Source organism: Elgaria multicarinata, chromosome 15, assembly GCF_023053635.1.
Source record: "Elgaria multicarinata webbii isolate HBS135686 ecotype San Diego chromosome 15, rElgMul1.1.pri, whole genome shotgun sequence".
Lineage (NCBI taxonomy): Eukaryota > Metazoa > Chordata > Lepidosauria > Squamata > Anguidae > Elgaria > Elgaria multicarinata.
This window is the reverse complement of record NC_086185.1, coordinates 22,801,422-22,817,912: the sequence shown is the minus strand read 5'-3', so window position 1 is coordinate 22,817,912 and position 16,491 is coordinate 22,801,422. Positions and strand designations below refer to the sequence as shown.

The window sequence follows — 16,491 nt, the reverse complement described above, 5'->3', positions numbered from 1 at the left end:
TGCTGCGCATTGATACGTTTGTGTTAAGAAACTAAATTACTTTTGTCTGTTCCAAGCACTAAATATTATGTGCCTGATACTGTAAACAAAACAAGTGTCTTAGGTTAAGCGTTTCACACTCTATAAAATATTTTTTGTTTGGTCTGAGCACTAAATAGTATATGCCAGATACTGTCAACTAAATAAGTGTCTCATCAAGTATTTTTCAACTCAAAACAACTTTTGTTTGGTTAAGTTAGGGTGACCCTATGAAAAGGAGGACAGGGAAGGGGTCACTTGTATATATGGAGAACCTGGTGAAATTTCTTCTTCATCACAACAGTTAATTAAATCTGGTCACTCTAGTATAGCTCCTGCAGCTTTAACTGTTGTAATGAAGAAGAGATTTCACCAGGTTCTCCATATATACAAATGACACCTGCTGAAATTCCCTTTTCTATGCAACTGTTAAAGATAGAGGAGCCCTGCTCTCCTTTTCATATGGTCACCCTACTAAGAGTCAAATTCCTGCTGCTGCCCTTTGACAGTCCTGCTTCTGAAGCTGAGGGGCAGGAGCTTCTCGGCAGAAGGGTCTGGATGCCCAGAGGGAAGGGGTTTCTCTTCCATGCCCATTCACATGTGTCAGAAACAGCACGACTGTGCAGGCACACATCACCCCACACCCGCTCCCTCCAAGCCAGACTCTCCTTCAGATGGGAAGAGATATCAGGCTGCAGCCGTTCCTATGGGTCACACAATATTCTTGGAGAGGGGGCATGAGTGGATGTCTTGCAGGTAAACTCCCCCTCCCAAAGTGCAATGCTTCCCCCTGTGTTAGGAGGCCGTGTGTGTGTGTGTGTGTGTGTGTGTGTGTGTGTGTGTGCTGAGGAGGCAGAGGCAGAAAGCAGATTTCCCACCCACCCCAGCAGAAATGGGGCTCCAGCAAGCAGCCGGCGTGGTTTCATCTGGCATCCTGGTTTTATCTGCAAAATGAAATGTCAAAACTATTTTGACGCCTGTATGATAGATCCTCTGGGAGGGGGCCAAGCGAGACCTCACAGCATCGCTGATCTATGTTTGTAATTAATTGCCAAGCATGCGTGGCGTGTACTGTTAATTAGGTAAGAAGATGGGCCCAGGCTGGGAGGGGCTGCCGAGATGGTTCAGAGCCACGAAGGGGGGGGAGCAGTGGGAGCGGAAGGGGGCGGGTGTGATGTGAAGTGGGGTGACAGCCCAAAGGTGGGGGTTGGTGGAATCCCGCAAGCAGCAGGAGAAGCTAGGAAGCAGACAAATTAAGGAGGAGGAGTGGGGAGGAAGGGCAGCCGTCCCATTATAACAGGCCAAAAGGGGGGGCATGAAGGGGTCCCTCTGGCTCCCAGCTCTCCCTAAGCACCTTAAATCTCCACCTGGCCCTCTGAGGGTGGCCGTGGCTCTTTGTGCATGGCTGTGTGTGTGAATGTGCTGGATGTGGGGCTGCTTTCATAGGAAGGGCCTCTGTGGGCAGCTGTGACGATGGCAGGTGTGGCCACATTCTGCACACATGGGCAGCTGGGCAAGAGAGAGAAAGCACTGGAGGGATGGTGAATGGGAAAGAGCAGATTTGGAGGAGACATTTTGGCCAGATACCCAAAAGGGGACATGCCCTCGTGAGCTCCAAAGAATACCCTTCCCTCTCCCATAGGTCTTGGCTGCACTGGGGCTCTTTCCTGCTGCTTCAAGGGTCCTCCCCCTCCTCCAAGTTCCATGTGGTACGTGGTGCAGATTGCATTCAACAAAGGACATCTCTAGCCCTCATGGTTGTGGAGGTGTATTTGTCCCATGCAGGGAGAAAAGTGCTGGGAGAGGGCAGGGAGGCTGTAGGAGGTAAGAGGCAGTGGTGCCTGGCAAGAGGGATTTAGCTCCCCTCTCCAGTGACCTGCTCTTGTGTCTTCAGGCTGCAGTCCCAGGCACACTTACAGGAGGGTCAGATGCAATCAAAAAAGAGGGCCTGGCTTTGGAGCAAAGATGTCAAGGGTTGTGCTGCAAATCAGACCCACCTGCCCATGGCTTTTCATGTGTTTCTGGAAGAGCCACACAGCTCTGTTGCTGTCATGTGTAGCTTGCCCCTGGCTCAGATACACCCGGAGGTAACGTGGGCTGGCCCTCTTGTCGTAGACTCTCAGATGCCTCCGGAGAAAGAGCCCCCTCCATGGTGGGCTCCTCCAGAAGAGATGAGAGGGTGCCAGATAGGGAAAGAAGCACCGAAACATGCAAATCCCAGGTTCTGCAGACCTGGGGGGAATCCGCACGTCGTTCTCAGGGCGCTTCCATCCGCCCCCAGTGCACCCCGAAAACGATCGTGTAATTTGCCTGTAAAAGAGACGAGGAAGAAGCGTCCTTGCTGCCGCCGCCACCCACAGACCTCCTTGCCGGCCGGCGAGGAGAGCTCGGCTGAAGAAGGCAGAGTGGAGAGCGGAAGAAGCTCTCCACCCCGCCTTCTTCCCCCGAGCTCTCCGAGCCGGCCGGCGAGGAGGTCTGTGGGTGGTGGCGGCGGCGGCGGCAAGGACGCTTCTTCCTCGTCTCTTTTACAGGCAAATTACACAATCGTTTTCGGGGTGCACTGGGGGCAGATGGAAGCGCCCTGAGAACGACGTGCGGATTCCCCCCTGGGCTCTGAAGGGGCTATCCCTCAGTGTGATAGAGCATATGCTTTGCATGCAGAAGGTCTCAGGTTCGATCCCCGGCTTCTCCAGGTAAAGCAAGGAAAGGAATCCTGTTTGAAACCCTGGAGAGCTGTTGCTGCTAGTCAGTGTCGACAATACTGGGCTAGATGGACCAATGGTCTGACTCAGTATAAGGCTGCTCCCTATGAGTAAGGAAGCACTTTTACTGAAAAACTCTTGGTATGGTCTCTCTCACCACCAGGTTCCTAGACCATATGATGGTGGACCAAAGTTTGGAAATGTATTTATTATTATTATTATTATTATTATTATTATTAATTTATTTATATAGCACCATCAATGTACATGGTGCTGTACAGAGTAAAACAGTAAAATAGCAAAACCCTGCCGCATAGGCTTACATTCTAATAAAATCATAATAAAACAATAAGAAGGGGAAGAGAATGCACCAAATAGGCACAGGGTAGAGTAAAACTAACAGTATAAAAGTCAGATCAAAATCAAGTTTTAAAAGCTTTAGAAAAAAGAAAAGTTTTTAGCTGAGCTTTAAAAACTGCGATTGAACTTGTGGTTCGCAAATGTTCTGGAAGAGCGTTCCAGGCGTAAGGGGCAGCGGAAGAAAATGGATGAAGCCGAGCAAGGGAAGGAGAGACCCTTGGGCAGGTGAGAAACATGTCATCAGAGGAGCGAAGAGCACGAGCGGGGCAATAGTGTGAGATGAGAGAGGAGAGATAGGAAGGAGCTAGACAGTGAAAAGCTTTGTAGGTCAACAGGAGAAGTTTATATTGGATTCTGAAGTGAATTGGAAGCCAATGAAGAGATTTCAGAAGTGGAGTAACATGGTCAGAGCGGCGAGCCAAGAAGATGATCTTAGCAGCAGAGTGGTGAACAGAAACCAACGAACTGATGTGAGAAGAAGGAAGGCCAGTGAGAAGAAGGTTGCAGTAGTCCAACCGAGAAATAACCACAGGTAGCATCTGCTAGAGGTGCTAAACTCCAGGAGATGGTAGGTCTCCAGGCTAAACCCTGCAGAAGGACCTCTGTCCATCTCTTCCCCTGTTCCTCTTGCCCCCTGCCAGCCCAGATATTACTCCCAAACCAATCCCGAAATGGATGCAAGTGCCATTCTGGGGTGGGGGAATGTCCTAGCCCCCTCCCCCAGCCCTCTTTCATGGCCGGGGGCTACATAGTGGAATCGACTTGCCCCACTACTCAACCCCAAACTCTGTCCTGCCATGGCACCCGGGTGGCCGCCAGTACTCACAGCTGGAGAAGACAAGGGGGCAGGAGTGTGTGTCCATGGGGAAGTTCTGCAGCTGGAGCAGACATTCGGCCTCAATGGTCAACCTGGAGTTGGGATGGAGGGAGGGAGGCGTTAGTTTGACAGCCTTTGCAGCTCAGCAACTAGCCACGGCTGCATTGCAAGAGCAAGACATTGTCCCTCTAGCCACAGTGTTTACACACACACACACTGACATGGGTGTCTCAGCAGCCTTGAGGCCACGAAGATCCTCCTCTGGGATCCTTGGAAACTCCTCTGCAGACCCATTTGTTGCAATCACTTCTGTCAGACATTAGCCCCCAATCCTTTCATAGAATGATAGAATAGGAGAGTTGGAAGGGGCCTAAAGCCCATCGAGTCCACCCCCTTGATCAGGTTGGAAAACATGAAACTGAACTAAACCATTAGACTCAATTAAACTGGGGTTGATGAACCTGTTTTGCAGGATTAGACCAGGCAAATGTTTTCTCTCTGGGTTGGAGCAAGGAGCAAAGGGCAGTGATGAGCAGCCCTGCATCCACTTGGAATGGCAACCCGCCCATCCTTCTTCCTGAAGGGTGGTCTTCTTCTGTTGCCCCCCTGGCCCTCCCCTCATCTCTGCCTGGGAGTCAGGAAGCACCTGAGAGTGTAGAGCACTTTGCCGTCGTTCCAGATCCGGAGGAGCTGGTTGGGGGTGGTGATCCAGTGTGAATCTGCCCTCTTAGAGTTCCTGAAAAAGGTGTCTGGGATCCAGATGCGGCTCACCATGTTGGTATTGAGGGTCAGTGCTTTGAGGGTGCTGTTGAAGCGAAGGCGCCGGTCGTACCACGTCTGGGCAAAGAAGATGTCGATGGTGTATTCCTGCAAGAGGCATAAAGCAGCTGTTATCTGCAGAGTGTCAGGAACTAAAAGCCTTCCTTGTGGACTTCCGTTCTGCCAGGTGACCTTTTGGGAAGATGTGGAACAAAGCATACCCAACAGCAGCAGGTGATGGAGGAGGAGGAGGAGGAGGAGGAGGAGGAGGAGGAGGAGGAGGAGGAGGAGGAGCATGGTGTGGAGAATGTAGATAGGGAGACATTTTTCTCCCTCTCTCATAATACTAGAACCCAGGGTTGTCCCATGAAGCTGGTTGGTGGGAGATTCAGGACAGATAAAAGGAAGTACTTTTTTCATACAGTGCATAAACTATCGATTTCACTACCACAAGATGTAGTGATGGCCACCAATTTGGACGGCTTTAAAAGGGGATTGGATAAATTCCTGGAGAAGAAGGCTACCAAGAGCTAATAATCCTATGTGCTACCTGCAGTATTTGAGGCAGTAAGCCTAGATACACTAGTTGCAGGGGAACATGGATGAGAGGGTGCTGTTGCACCATGTCCTGTTTTTGGGTCCTTGGTCGAAAGCTGGTCAGCCACTGTGTGAACAGAGTGTTGAACTAGGTGGACCCTTGGTCTGATCCAGCATCAGGGCCCTTCTTATGTTCTCAGGAGGAGGAAGAAAGCACTCAGGCAATGCTTCCTTCTTCATCTAGGCAGGGCCGGTGCTACCATAGAGGCCACTCAGGCGGCCTCCTAGAGCGCCAAGCTAAGAGGGGCACCATGCGCCGTGCAGCACTCATGCACGTTGTTGGCTGTGAGCCGGCCCGAGGATTCAGCTGGGCCTGGGCGGGTGAGATGGTGCCCCATGCCCGCCCAGCCAAAGCAAAGCCAGGGACGCTGGGGTGGGGCGGCAGCTCCACATTCGGACTTCCGCCTGGAAGCTGCCCTCCCAGAGTTGCTCTAGCTGCCCAGAAGCCACCCTCCCAGAGCCGGGAGGCTGCCACTGCCAGAAGAAGAAAAAGCACGTGGCGAGCTTGACCCTGGCCCAAGCCATCCTCTGCCTTACTCCTGAGGAAAGGGCACCGGGTCGCCTCACCTCTCTCCTCAAACAGGCCACGATGTCCAGGCAGGTGGGCAAGCGGGACTCCCTGTCCCTTCCCCCAGGAAAGCTAGGGACTTGTGGACTGCTCGCAAGGCAAACTCTCCTGCTTCCCGATCCTGCGCGCATGGATCAATGGGACTTGCATCCGAGAAAGCATTGCACCGGGAGGCACCAGTGTGGCCCGATCCGCCTATGCCTCCTTACTCGGAAGCCTTATTCCCCCAAGTAAATGTGCGGAGGGGATCGGGACGCCAGGCTGCATAGCGGGTTGCATTCGCACGGAAGTAAGTCCCGGCGAATTCCAGACGGCTCGGTCCCAAATCGAAGTGAGCCAGTCCCAGCTCTCCACTCGGCGCACACCTCCGCGCAATTTGGGGGTGGTGGTGCAAGTAGCTCGCCTTGCCTAGGGCGCAAAATGATCTGGCAGTGGCCCTGCATCTAGGTGATTCTTTGATGTCTGGTAATTGTGAGGTACGGACTGAATTTGGAATGGAGGAAGCTCCTTCCTGGTAGCAAGTCAGCCCATCAATCTATCTAGCTCAGCAACATCTGGACTAGCTGGCAGCAGCGGCTCGCCAGGGTTTCAGGCTAGACTCTCTGTCAGCACTGCGTGGAGATGCCCCTTGGGATTGAATATGGGCCTTTCTCCACCACTGAGCTACAGCCCTTCTGCCAACATCAAGTGGTGGTTGGGAATTCTAAACACCAGGTCCTACAGGTCCATCTCTCTGCACCCATAAGAATAGAAGGAGATCCCCTTAGCTGAATCATTCCAAATGTCTACCTAGTTCAGCCTTCTGTTCCCACAATGGCCAGGCAGATGCCCCAATGGGAAGCCCACAGGCTGGGCACGGGTGCAAGAGCACCCTCACGCTTGTATCCTACAGCAATTGGTACGCAGAGGAATTATTGCCTTCTGACTCTTCCAGGGGGATGTTTATTGCTCTTAGAGGTCTTTTGACCTTCAACCAGCCATAAATGATGTATTTTCCAGTGTGAACAACAGCAGGGCTAACAGCAAAAGCCTGTGGACCAACCAGGTATTTCTAGAATAACCAAGGAATGGAACATTTATGCTTCAGAAGGAGCCGATTTTCCAGTGATGGAAAGGCATAAAGACATGCCTGGTTTCTGTTTGCTACATTGTGCCGCATTCGGTGGAAAGTCAGGATTGCAAACCTAATAGATACATAAAATAAATTATGAATAAATATGCAGGAGTGCTCAGAAGTAGTTTCCATAGTTTAACGAGGCTCCCAGGTATATGAGGAGAGGATTGCAGCCTTAGGCAATGAGTGAAAATACACACTATTTTGATTCAGAGGGGAAACTCTTCTAAAAAGCCCATAAGCTCTGTGAAATGAGTTCTGCTTCCTGCGCAGGCTGAAACATCGACGCCTCCTCTGACTTTGTGGCTGCCGGTAAAAAAATGTGGAAGGAGGCTCATGGTGCCTTTGGGGCAGGAATGAGGCTGTAGGAACCCCACACATCTTGGAAGCCCGGAAGCCTGAAAGAGCTGTCCTGAAATGCAGAAGAGGCAGAGGTGGAGGAAGGAGGCTCTCCTGGTACAGGAACAGCCAGAGGAAGGACGGACAAAGTCACTTGCCTTTGCAAAGCGGTCAGGTGTCGTCATCCCCCCACGCAAAATATCTCTATGGATTCCCTGATCATTTGACCGAAAGATGCAAAATCCCTTGCCTGGATTGGGCTCTTTTCCTTTCAGGTGCTTGTTGGTGGGCATTTGCTAAATTGACCATCTCAGTCTCAGACTGGGTTGAGTGAAAGGTCGAATGCCATTCACTCGGTGTCAGGGGCAGGTGATGTCTCTCCTGCTGCTTCTTTGTGGATCTTGGCAGCTGCATCCAAGGACCCTGCTCTCCATGCTGTCTAGGTAACACCCAACCATCTCTCCCCATCCTGTTCAGTGCTCCTCTGTGGAGTGGAGATGCCATTTGAACGGAAGGACCAGAATGGGAATATCCATCACCAGCCCTGGTGCTCCTGCCAAGAACCTTGAAGCTGGAACAGGCTGTACGGGATGCTCTGTGGATGAAGGATGGGTCTAAATTTCTCTGGACTCAGCTGTACAGCATTTTTTCAGGGAGTTTGGGAAATATGCAGCAGGATCACCCTAAATTTTGCAGGGTGGCCTTCTGAGAGAACATCCTAGACTAGTATCAGGGCAACCTGTGGCCTCAAGCTCCCCTCCCTCCCCTTGTCATAAGGTGTGTGCATGGTGTGTGTGTGTGTGTGTGTGTGTGTGTGTGTGTGTGTCCATTTCAAGGCATTAGCAGGAAGAGGCCCTGTTGTTTTCTAATAGAGTGAAGGTGACAAAACAGAGATGCAGAATGTGGCTAGGGAGACATTTTTCTCCCTCTCTCAAAATACTAGAACCCAATGGGGTCATCCCATGAAACTGATTGGTGGGAGATTTGGGAGAAATCAAATTGAGTACTTTTTCAAACAGTGTATAGCTAAACTCTGGAATTCACTACCACAGGATGCAGTGATGGCCACCATTTTCGATAGCTTTAAAAGGGGGGTTAGATAAATTAATGGAGGAGGAGACTATTAATGGCTACTAGTCTTAATGGTGTTGTTCTACCTCCAGTAGCAGAGGCAGAATGCCTATGTACACCAATAGCTGTGACAACTGGTTGGCCGCTGTGTGAACAGAGTGCTGGACTAGACAGACCCTTGATCTGATCCAGCAGGGCTCTTCTTATGTTCTTATGAAGCTTCATTATGGGATGGTCCTCAGTTCACCAGTAAAAAAGCAACACAGCCCAGGACAAAAGTCACCTCCAACCCTCCTTGCAAATTTCCTTGGGGACATACATTTCAGACACAGAAGGCATCCCAGCAGTTAAATAAATATTTCATGTGTGTCACCCTCTCTATTTCACTGCTCTGTGGTGCCTGAGGCCATCCGGATGCACATAATTAATTTGAAGCAGGTTACTAAACGCAGCTCAGTCAAAATCCACAGGCAGAATCTGTTGCTGCTTTGATTCATGGCAGCTTCACAGCCCCATTAGTCACCAAGGCTGCCCCCAGGCTTTTGTTTTGCTTAGGTGTGGGGTGGCTCCCACATGCGAGCCCTTCTGTGCTGCTATTGAGGCATTGGCCATGTTTGGATAATCGCAGGGGCAAAAGAACCCAAAATGGATTCCTTCCCCACCCACCCCACCTCCCACCTGCTGGTTGCATAACCATGAGTTGCATAATTACCAACTTGCCCTGTCACTGAGGTCATTGGAGGGCATGCTCCTGGTGGTTCCACACGGACCTGTGGCCCAGTTGGAGTCCACCAGGAGAAAAGCCTTTAGTGTGGTGGCCCCATTCCTTTGGAACTCCCTGCCCCTGGAGGTCAGGCAGGCACCAACACTGTGTTGCTTCCGGCACCTCCTGAAAACAGCTGTTTTCCAGGAAGCATCCTTAATTGACCAGTTACAATTCTTATTGACATTTTGTTTTTAAAAGAACAATTTGGATATGGTGTTTTAATTCTTTTAATCTTTTTTTAAAATCATTTTACATTTTATGTCAACTGCTCTGGAATCTGTTTTAGATGTGAAGCAGTATACAAATGTAAATAAATAAATAAATGTGTTGCAGTGTGGGTAACCGTGTCGTCCGAACCTGGCTTCTCCCCCACACCACAAGCCCTACTACAAGATGGGGTGTACAGTGGGTAAGAATCCACCCCTGCCATGCAGTGCACTGGATTTATTTATTTATTTATTTATTACATTTTTATACCGCCCAATAGCCGAAGCTCTCTGGGCGGTTCACAAAAATTAAAACCATAATAAAACAACCAACAGGTTAAAAACAGGATTCAGATGATACAGCAGCCTGCAATGCATTGCAGGTAATTATGTAAATCATGGTTACGTGACCGGCATGCATGGAGACAGGGGAAGAACCCATGATGGGTTATTTTGGACCCACGATTATCCAAACTCGGTCACTGCCTTTTTGCAAATAGCTGGAAGCAGAATTAAAATGGTGATTTTACTTCAACAGAATATAGCAATAATTTCCCATATTCCTCATAAAAAGCATCAGTGGGCAACGCCCTATGTTGATTCAGAAGTTAAGTCCCATTGAGCACAGGTCCTGCTATTCCCTGCAGTTGTGTCTTTAATACCCCACTTGAATCATAGAATAGCAGAGCTGGAAGGGGCCTACCAACTTGCCACTTACCCCTTTCTCTTAAATGGCTGTTTAGCTCATTTATGGCCAATTGGACCTTAATTAATCAGTTCCTGTCTCAGGAAAGGGGTGGAGGCTTTAATCATTGGATTCATCTTCCCAGATAGAACAATTTCCCAGTATTTTATTTTGTTTTTATGATCACAATGGCAAAAGGAAAACTTGATTTAAAAGGAGCATTCATTCTTGGTGGAAAGAAGAAAACAGTCATTAAAGCTTCTCCCTTGCAGGAAGCAGGAACTGAATTATTAATGGTTGTTCAAGAATGTGAGGGAACAGGCACGCTAGAAGCAAGCTTTTAATTAAAGGTACTGTAATCCTACAACCTCTCCTTAGTGCTAGACAGGCTGGCACTGCGATGGCATTTTAGGTGGAGCAAATATCTCCACAGATCAGATCTGAACAAAAAACGAGTCAGAAAACATCAGGACATGACCACCAGGTGATGATGTTGACTGGATTCTTCATAAAATGGAATGAATGAATGAGGTGTTCCATCTACTCAATAGAATGATTCATGTGGAAGGAAGCAGCATCACATACTGATAAAGAACCTGAATTATTTGGAGTCCCAGCAGAGATGGCTGGATCTTCTGCAGGATGGTTGCAGGTCAGATCAGCCGGGTTCTCTCACTACGTTTAGACTCCTCGTCTGTCACGACGAGAAAACCTCACCCACTCCTGATTGTTGTCACATGGCCTGGTAGCAACATCTTCTGTCGCTACTGGAGAAGGCTCCCAGAGGTGGGCAGAGCAGGCAAACTGTCCATGGCCCACTTCCATACCCCACCACACACAGTACGGAATGGCCCATCAACAGGTCTTCTTCTGCCTACCTCATGCTGTGCCATGAAACCATCCATTAAACAAACGAGATGCAAGAGGTCAATTAGTTCATGCTATGGTGAAAGTGGGTCCCAATGCCTTGCTCAGCCATGATGCCCATTCCAGGGAGCCTTTGAGCTGCATCCCACATTCCTGTTTCCCTCGGATTATCCCCATAGCACTAAGCTTTCACGGTTGTTGTTGTTTCTGCTACCGGGCGACAGCGATCCTTTGCATACCAAGAAGTGAGTTTAAGGGGGGAAATGTAAAAAATCATAAAAAATCAATGGATGACCCAATTCAATTCAAGTTTGGTATGCTTAAAGCTCTCCCTAATATCTATTTCTTGTGCCAATTTTGGTGTCTTTATCTTTAAAGCTTACGCAGATGTAAACATTTCTTTAAAATCCTGCTCCTGCACCCCAGCGGCGACTCGGAAGGTACGCTCAAAAAGTAGGGGCTAAATACAGCAAATCTTTTTGCTTTATTGCACACTTAAGGCAGGATGCATGGGAGTACTTCACAATCAAAGCAGATTATAAGGTGGAAAACTTTGGAGTCCTTTGCACGCAATTCACAGTGATTGCACAGTATAACGCTGGTGTGATAAAGCTCTTTGTTCCCCAACTGCTCAATGGGATATGAGGGTCCAGAGCCCTTCCTGGCATGATCAGTGCACCCTAAAAATGGCTGCAGCAGCAACAAGACATTTGTGGAACACTTTCACACACTCCGTCTTCCATGCAGCCAGGCCAACTGCAAGCTAGCCACTGCCCCTATCCATCCACCTACCCACCCGCCAGGTGCTTCCATGGCCCTTCCCATCAAGAGTCATCTTGCATTTATCCCCTCCTTAATGGACTTTTACTGGTAAGGGGGGGGAAGATGGAAGAAGGAGTGGGGAACTATGGGAGGGTTACAAATGGAAGACGACGTCATCTGGACCCCCTGAAACATTTTGTGAATGAACCACAACAATGACACAGTATAATGATCCCATCTGGAAGTGCTCCCCCCTCTCTCTTTCCCAGCAGGTGCAGCCTGACCCCATTAGCACCAGACCACAACGACCTAGATACATATGCTTAGCTCCTGATTAGCAGTCCCCTTACCCTTGAGCTGAGACATGACATCAACCAGAGTCTGCGCGGAGAAGAGCAACCAGTCTGCACTCGTGATACAAACAAGGAGGAGGTAGACAGACAAGTGGGCGGCAGCATAATTATGGAGGGAGGGGCTCATTCAAGGCATCTGATGGGGGGGGGTGTTCTACCGGTTCTGGATGGGACTGCACTCACCCTGAAGGAGCAGGTTCGTAGCTTGGAGGTTCTTTTAGATCCATCATTGTCACTTGAGGCTCAGGCGACCTCGGTGGCACGGAGTGCCTTTTACAAACTCCTGTTGGTGGCCCAGCTACGCCCCTATCTGGACAGGGATAACCTGGCTTCAGTTGTCCATGCTCTGGTAACCTCCAAGTTAGATTACTGCAATGCACTCTATGTAGGGCTGCCTTTGAAGACGGTTCGGAAGCTGCAGCTCGTGCAAAATGCAGCGGCCAGATTGATTGCGGGAACCAGAAGGTTCGGCCATATAACACCTGCTCTGGTATGCTTGCACTGGCTGCCTGTATGTTTCCGAGCCCAATTCAAGGTGCTGGTTTTGACCTATAAAGCCTTACATGGCTTGGGACCACAATTAGGGTGACCATATGAAAAGGAGGACAGGGCTCCTGCATCTTTAACAGTTGCATAGAAAAGGGAATTTCAGCAGGTGACATTTGTATATATGGAGCACTTGGTGAAATTTCCTTTTCATCACCACAGTTAAAGCTGCAGGAGCTATACTAGAGTGAGCAGATTTAAAAGACGGCAGGACACCTGCAGCTTTAACTCTTGTGATGAAGAGGGAATTTCCCCATATATTCAAATAACACCTCCTGAAATTCCCTTTTCAATACAACTGTTAAAGATACAGGAGCCCTGTCCTCCTTTTCATATGGTCACCCTACCACAATAACTGATGGAACGCCACTCCTGATGTGAATATACCCGGTCACTACGTTCAACATCTAAGGTCCCCCTCCGGTTGCCTACCCCAAGAGAGGCTCAGAGTCTAATCCAGATTAGGAGAACAGAGCTTGAAGAGGAAGTGTGCAGGGGGAGAGGCTCCTGACCATTCTTCTTTGCCTGTCCTTTTACTAACATTTCAAACCATCCTCTGTGTGTGAGAATGAATGGGCTGGGCCAGACAGGTGAGCGACAAAGGAGGTTTTATTCTTATGTGCTTGTGAGGTTACCCCAATACTCCATCACTCCTTGTTTGTCTCTGATCCAGCTCTTCAGAGGCACTGCCAGAGAACTATTCCTGCAGTGAAGCCCAGAGCAAAGAAGAAGAAGTCCCTTCACCACTGGCCAGTTTTCTTTTTTGCTCTGCCCCCTTTGTAGCTTTGCTGCCCTCTCTTGGGCTGAGGGTTTCCTGTTCCTGAAGCCCTCAAGTAGGGATGCATCAAGCCTACCCCCCTACCCATAATCTGACCCAAGGAGGGGGGGTCCACTGTTGGGAAATCTGGGCCACTTGGGGCCTAAAGGATTTCCCCAGAAGCCTGGCATGTCTGGCGGTATTCACCATTAGACTATCATGGCAAAATTATGTCTGTAATTTACGGTGACCATATGAAAAGGAGGTCAGGGCTCTTGTATCTTTTAACAGTTGTATTGAAAAGGAAATTTCAGCAGGTGTCATTTATATATATGGAGAACCTGGTGAAATTTCCTCTTCATCACAACAGTTAAAGCTGCAGGTGCCCTGCCCTCTTTTAAAACTGGTCACTCTAGTATAGCTCCTGCAGCTTTAACTGTTGTCATGAAGAGGGAATTTCCCCAGGTTCTCCATATAGACAAATGACCCCTGCAGAAATTCCCTTTTCTATGCAACTGTTAAAGATACAACAGCCCTGTCCTTCTTTTCATATGGCCACCCTCTGTAATTGGCACATGTTTACAGCATTTGCAGCTGTAAAGCACATACTTCTACATCAATGCGACCATAAACGGTGCAATCCACTGTGGACTCTGGAGGTTGGCTTCTTGGGAATGTAGCCTCATTTGAGTCTGCATCAGATTCCTCCAAATTTCACTCCCCTCAAGGGCTTCTTTTATTGCCAGTCTTCCTACCTCTGGCAATTCAATCATCAGTTGCCTTCAAGTTTCAACAGCTGCAGTTTGGGCTCTTTTTCCTCTTGTTTTTAATTCTCTTCAGTGAGTTGGGATATGGCTTCTGCCTGGACCGTGCCATTCAGCCTGAGTTATCAAGCTTGTCGTGCAAGAATTGGAGAGTTATGTGATTCTGCGCCCTTAATAGAAGCCTGCCGCTTTTTCTGCTCAGATCTCAAAGCACTTCGCAGATGACAAAAACACCCCATTATAGTTGGTTAGTTAAGAAGAATATTTTGTTCTTTCAGCCACCTTTTTTCCCCTTCCTGTCAGAGTGACACTTTTTTTGGGGAGGGGGAGGGGTACGCTTTGCACAGATGAAAGTCTATTCCACCAACACGAGCGTCTTCTTCCCATCCTCAACATTGTTAGTATGCGCCGTGGCAGCTACATCACGGAGGTCCGGCATTATAGCTTGAAGGAGGTTCTTATTGTTTGCAGAGGAAAGGCTGATGACTTATTGAAAACACATGTTCAGAGATTTAGCAGCAAGAGGGTCTCTTCACCCTTTGAATGAGCAGCTGGCAATGAAAAAGGGATTAGTTCAGCCAGCTCCAGTCGAAGGCAGAGCAGCGACAAGGCCGTGGTGAGGTGGAGGGCAGATTCTATGGGGCTGGATGATGCTCAGGTCTAGCCAATTGTGTAGCAAGGGCTGAGTGAGAACAGAAAGAGTGCCTGTTGACGTCAAGAAGCCTCTCTAGCTTGTAATAGTAGCAGGACCAAAGCCCTAAAATCTTGGGGAAGGGGGGGTCCCCATCTTGTCATCTCTCAGGGCTTGCTGAACATACAGATGGGATATAGGGTTAGGAAAGAACTCAGACCAAAATTGGCTTGTGAAATAGAAGTCCCCTGTGCATACACACTCCTCTTCCTGCCCAGATAATATATGGTTTGGCTCACTCACTGGAGCCATCTGCTTTCAGCTCAGATCCCACATTTCCCCTTTGCTCCGTGTTTGTGGCAGACAAGCGCTTGTCCTTTAACAGATTAAGCATCCAGGGACTGAATGGAGAGTCGTCGTCCTCCTGCCATCAAAACAGGCTCAGGCTGTTCAGCACACAGGATGGATTTGGCTGCTCCAAACTAAGCCGCCTGAAGGACTTGTCTGGGAGAGATTCCCACAATGTACCGTTGAAGAGGCACCTGAAGCAACCTTGGAACTGAACACAACTTAGCCCTCTCTTGACAGGCTCTGATTTTTACTGAGTGGTTTATTTTGGTTTCCTGGAGCTATAAAGCCAAGGGAAGAGGCAGGCTGCTCTCAGAGCCCGCTAGCGTTATAATCCATAATGATAAAACCATTCCAAAACAAGCAGCCACAATTTCTGTCAGTAAACTACAGCATCAGCAAAAAATTAATTAAAAAATGAAATGGTCCTCTCCCTCAGTTCCATTACAAAGAAGGTTCACCCACTATCACTGCTAGGCCTCCACATCTGCCCACTCATATAAAAATGAATCTAGGACTGGTTTGCAAATAATTTGCTAAAGAGAGGAGACCAGGATCTGCAAAGGTGACCAGAGAATCCTGCTTGAACTGCAGCCCCCCAAAAATAGAACCTCATCTAAGTAGAGAAGATGCCCCAAAGCCCCATTCCTCACCCCATGGGGCTATCATGGAAACAAAGCCCTATGAGGAGAGACTGAGGCCATAGCTAGACCTAAGGTTTAACCCTGGATCATCCTAGGGTCAAACCTGTTCATCTAGGTGACACACAGAGGATCCAGTGCTCAAGCAGGGGCGAACCCTGGATGATCCCAGGATAAACCTTAGGTCTAGCTGTGGACTGAAAGAACTTAGCATGTTTAGCCTGGAAAAGAGAAGGCTGAGGGGAGACATGATAGCACTCTTCAGATGCTTTAAAGGTTGTCACACAGAGGAGGGCCAGGATCTCTTCTCGATCATCCCAGACTGCACGACACAGAATTATGGGCTCAAGTTCCAGGAAGCCAGATTCCAGCTGGACATCAGGAAAAACTTCCTGTTAGAGCAGTATGACAATGGAACCAGTTACCTAGGGAGGTTGTGGGCTCTCCCATACTAAAGGCATTCAAGAGGCAACTGGACAGCCATCTGTCAGGGATGCTTTAAGGTGGATTACTGTACTGAACAGGGGGTTGGACTCGATGGCCTTGTAGGCCAACTCTACTATTCTATGATTCTATGATCATGTCATTGCCACCCTGCCAGCCCCACTGAGGTGGATCTGCCACAACAGGAAGTTCAGCGTGATGAGGAGGAAGGGCTAGGGAAATGGAGGGGGAGGGTAAACATGGAAAAGGGATGTGAGGGGATGCGATTTAGGTGGAATGACTGTGTGTCACTGAGTGATCCATTGAGAACCATTGGATCAAACTCTGTCTTTCCTCTCTGGTCCCTTAATCTTTTCTCCAAGCCCCCTCCCTCAAT

General features: G+C 49.0%; 1 protein-coding gene across 1 annotated transcript in view; it reads right to left on the bottom strand.

The window, feature by feature from the left end:
- Window positions 1-16,491, bottom strand: part of LOC134409296 (gamma-aminobutyric acid receptor subunit gamma-4) — a 41,575-nt gene that overhangs the window by 8,199 nt on the left and 16,885 nt on the right. The window contains exons 4-5 of the mRNA XM_063141981.1: window positions 4,544-4,764; window positions 3,907-3,989 (exon numbers count right to left, since the gene is read on the bottom strand). Of these exons, the coding sequence (XP_062998051.1) occupies window positions 3,907-3,989; window positions 4,544-4,764 (304 nt within the window). The remainder of the gene's footprint in view (window positions 1-3,906; window positions 3,990-4,543; window positions 4,765-16,491) is intronic.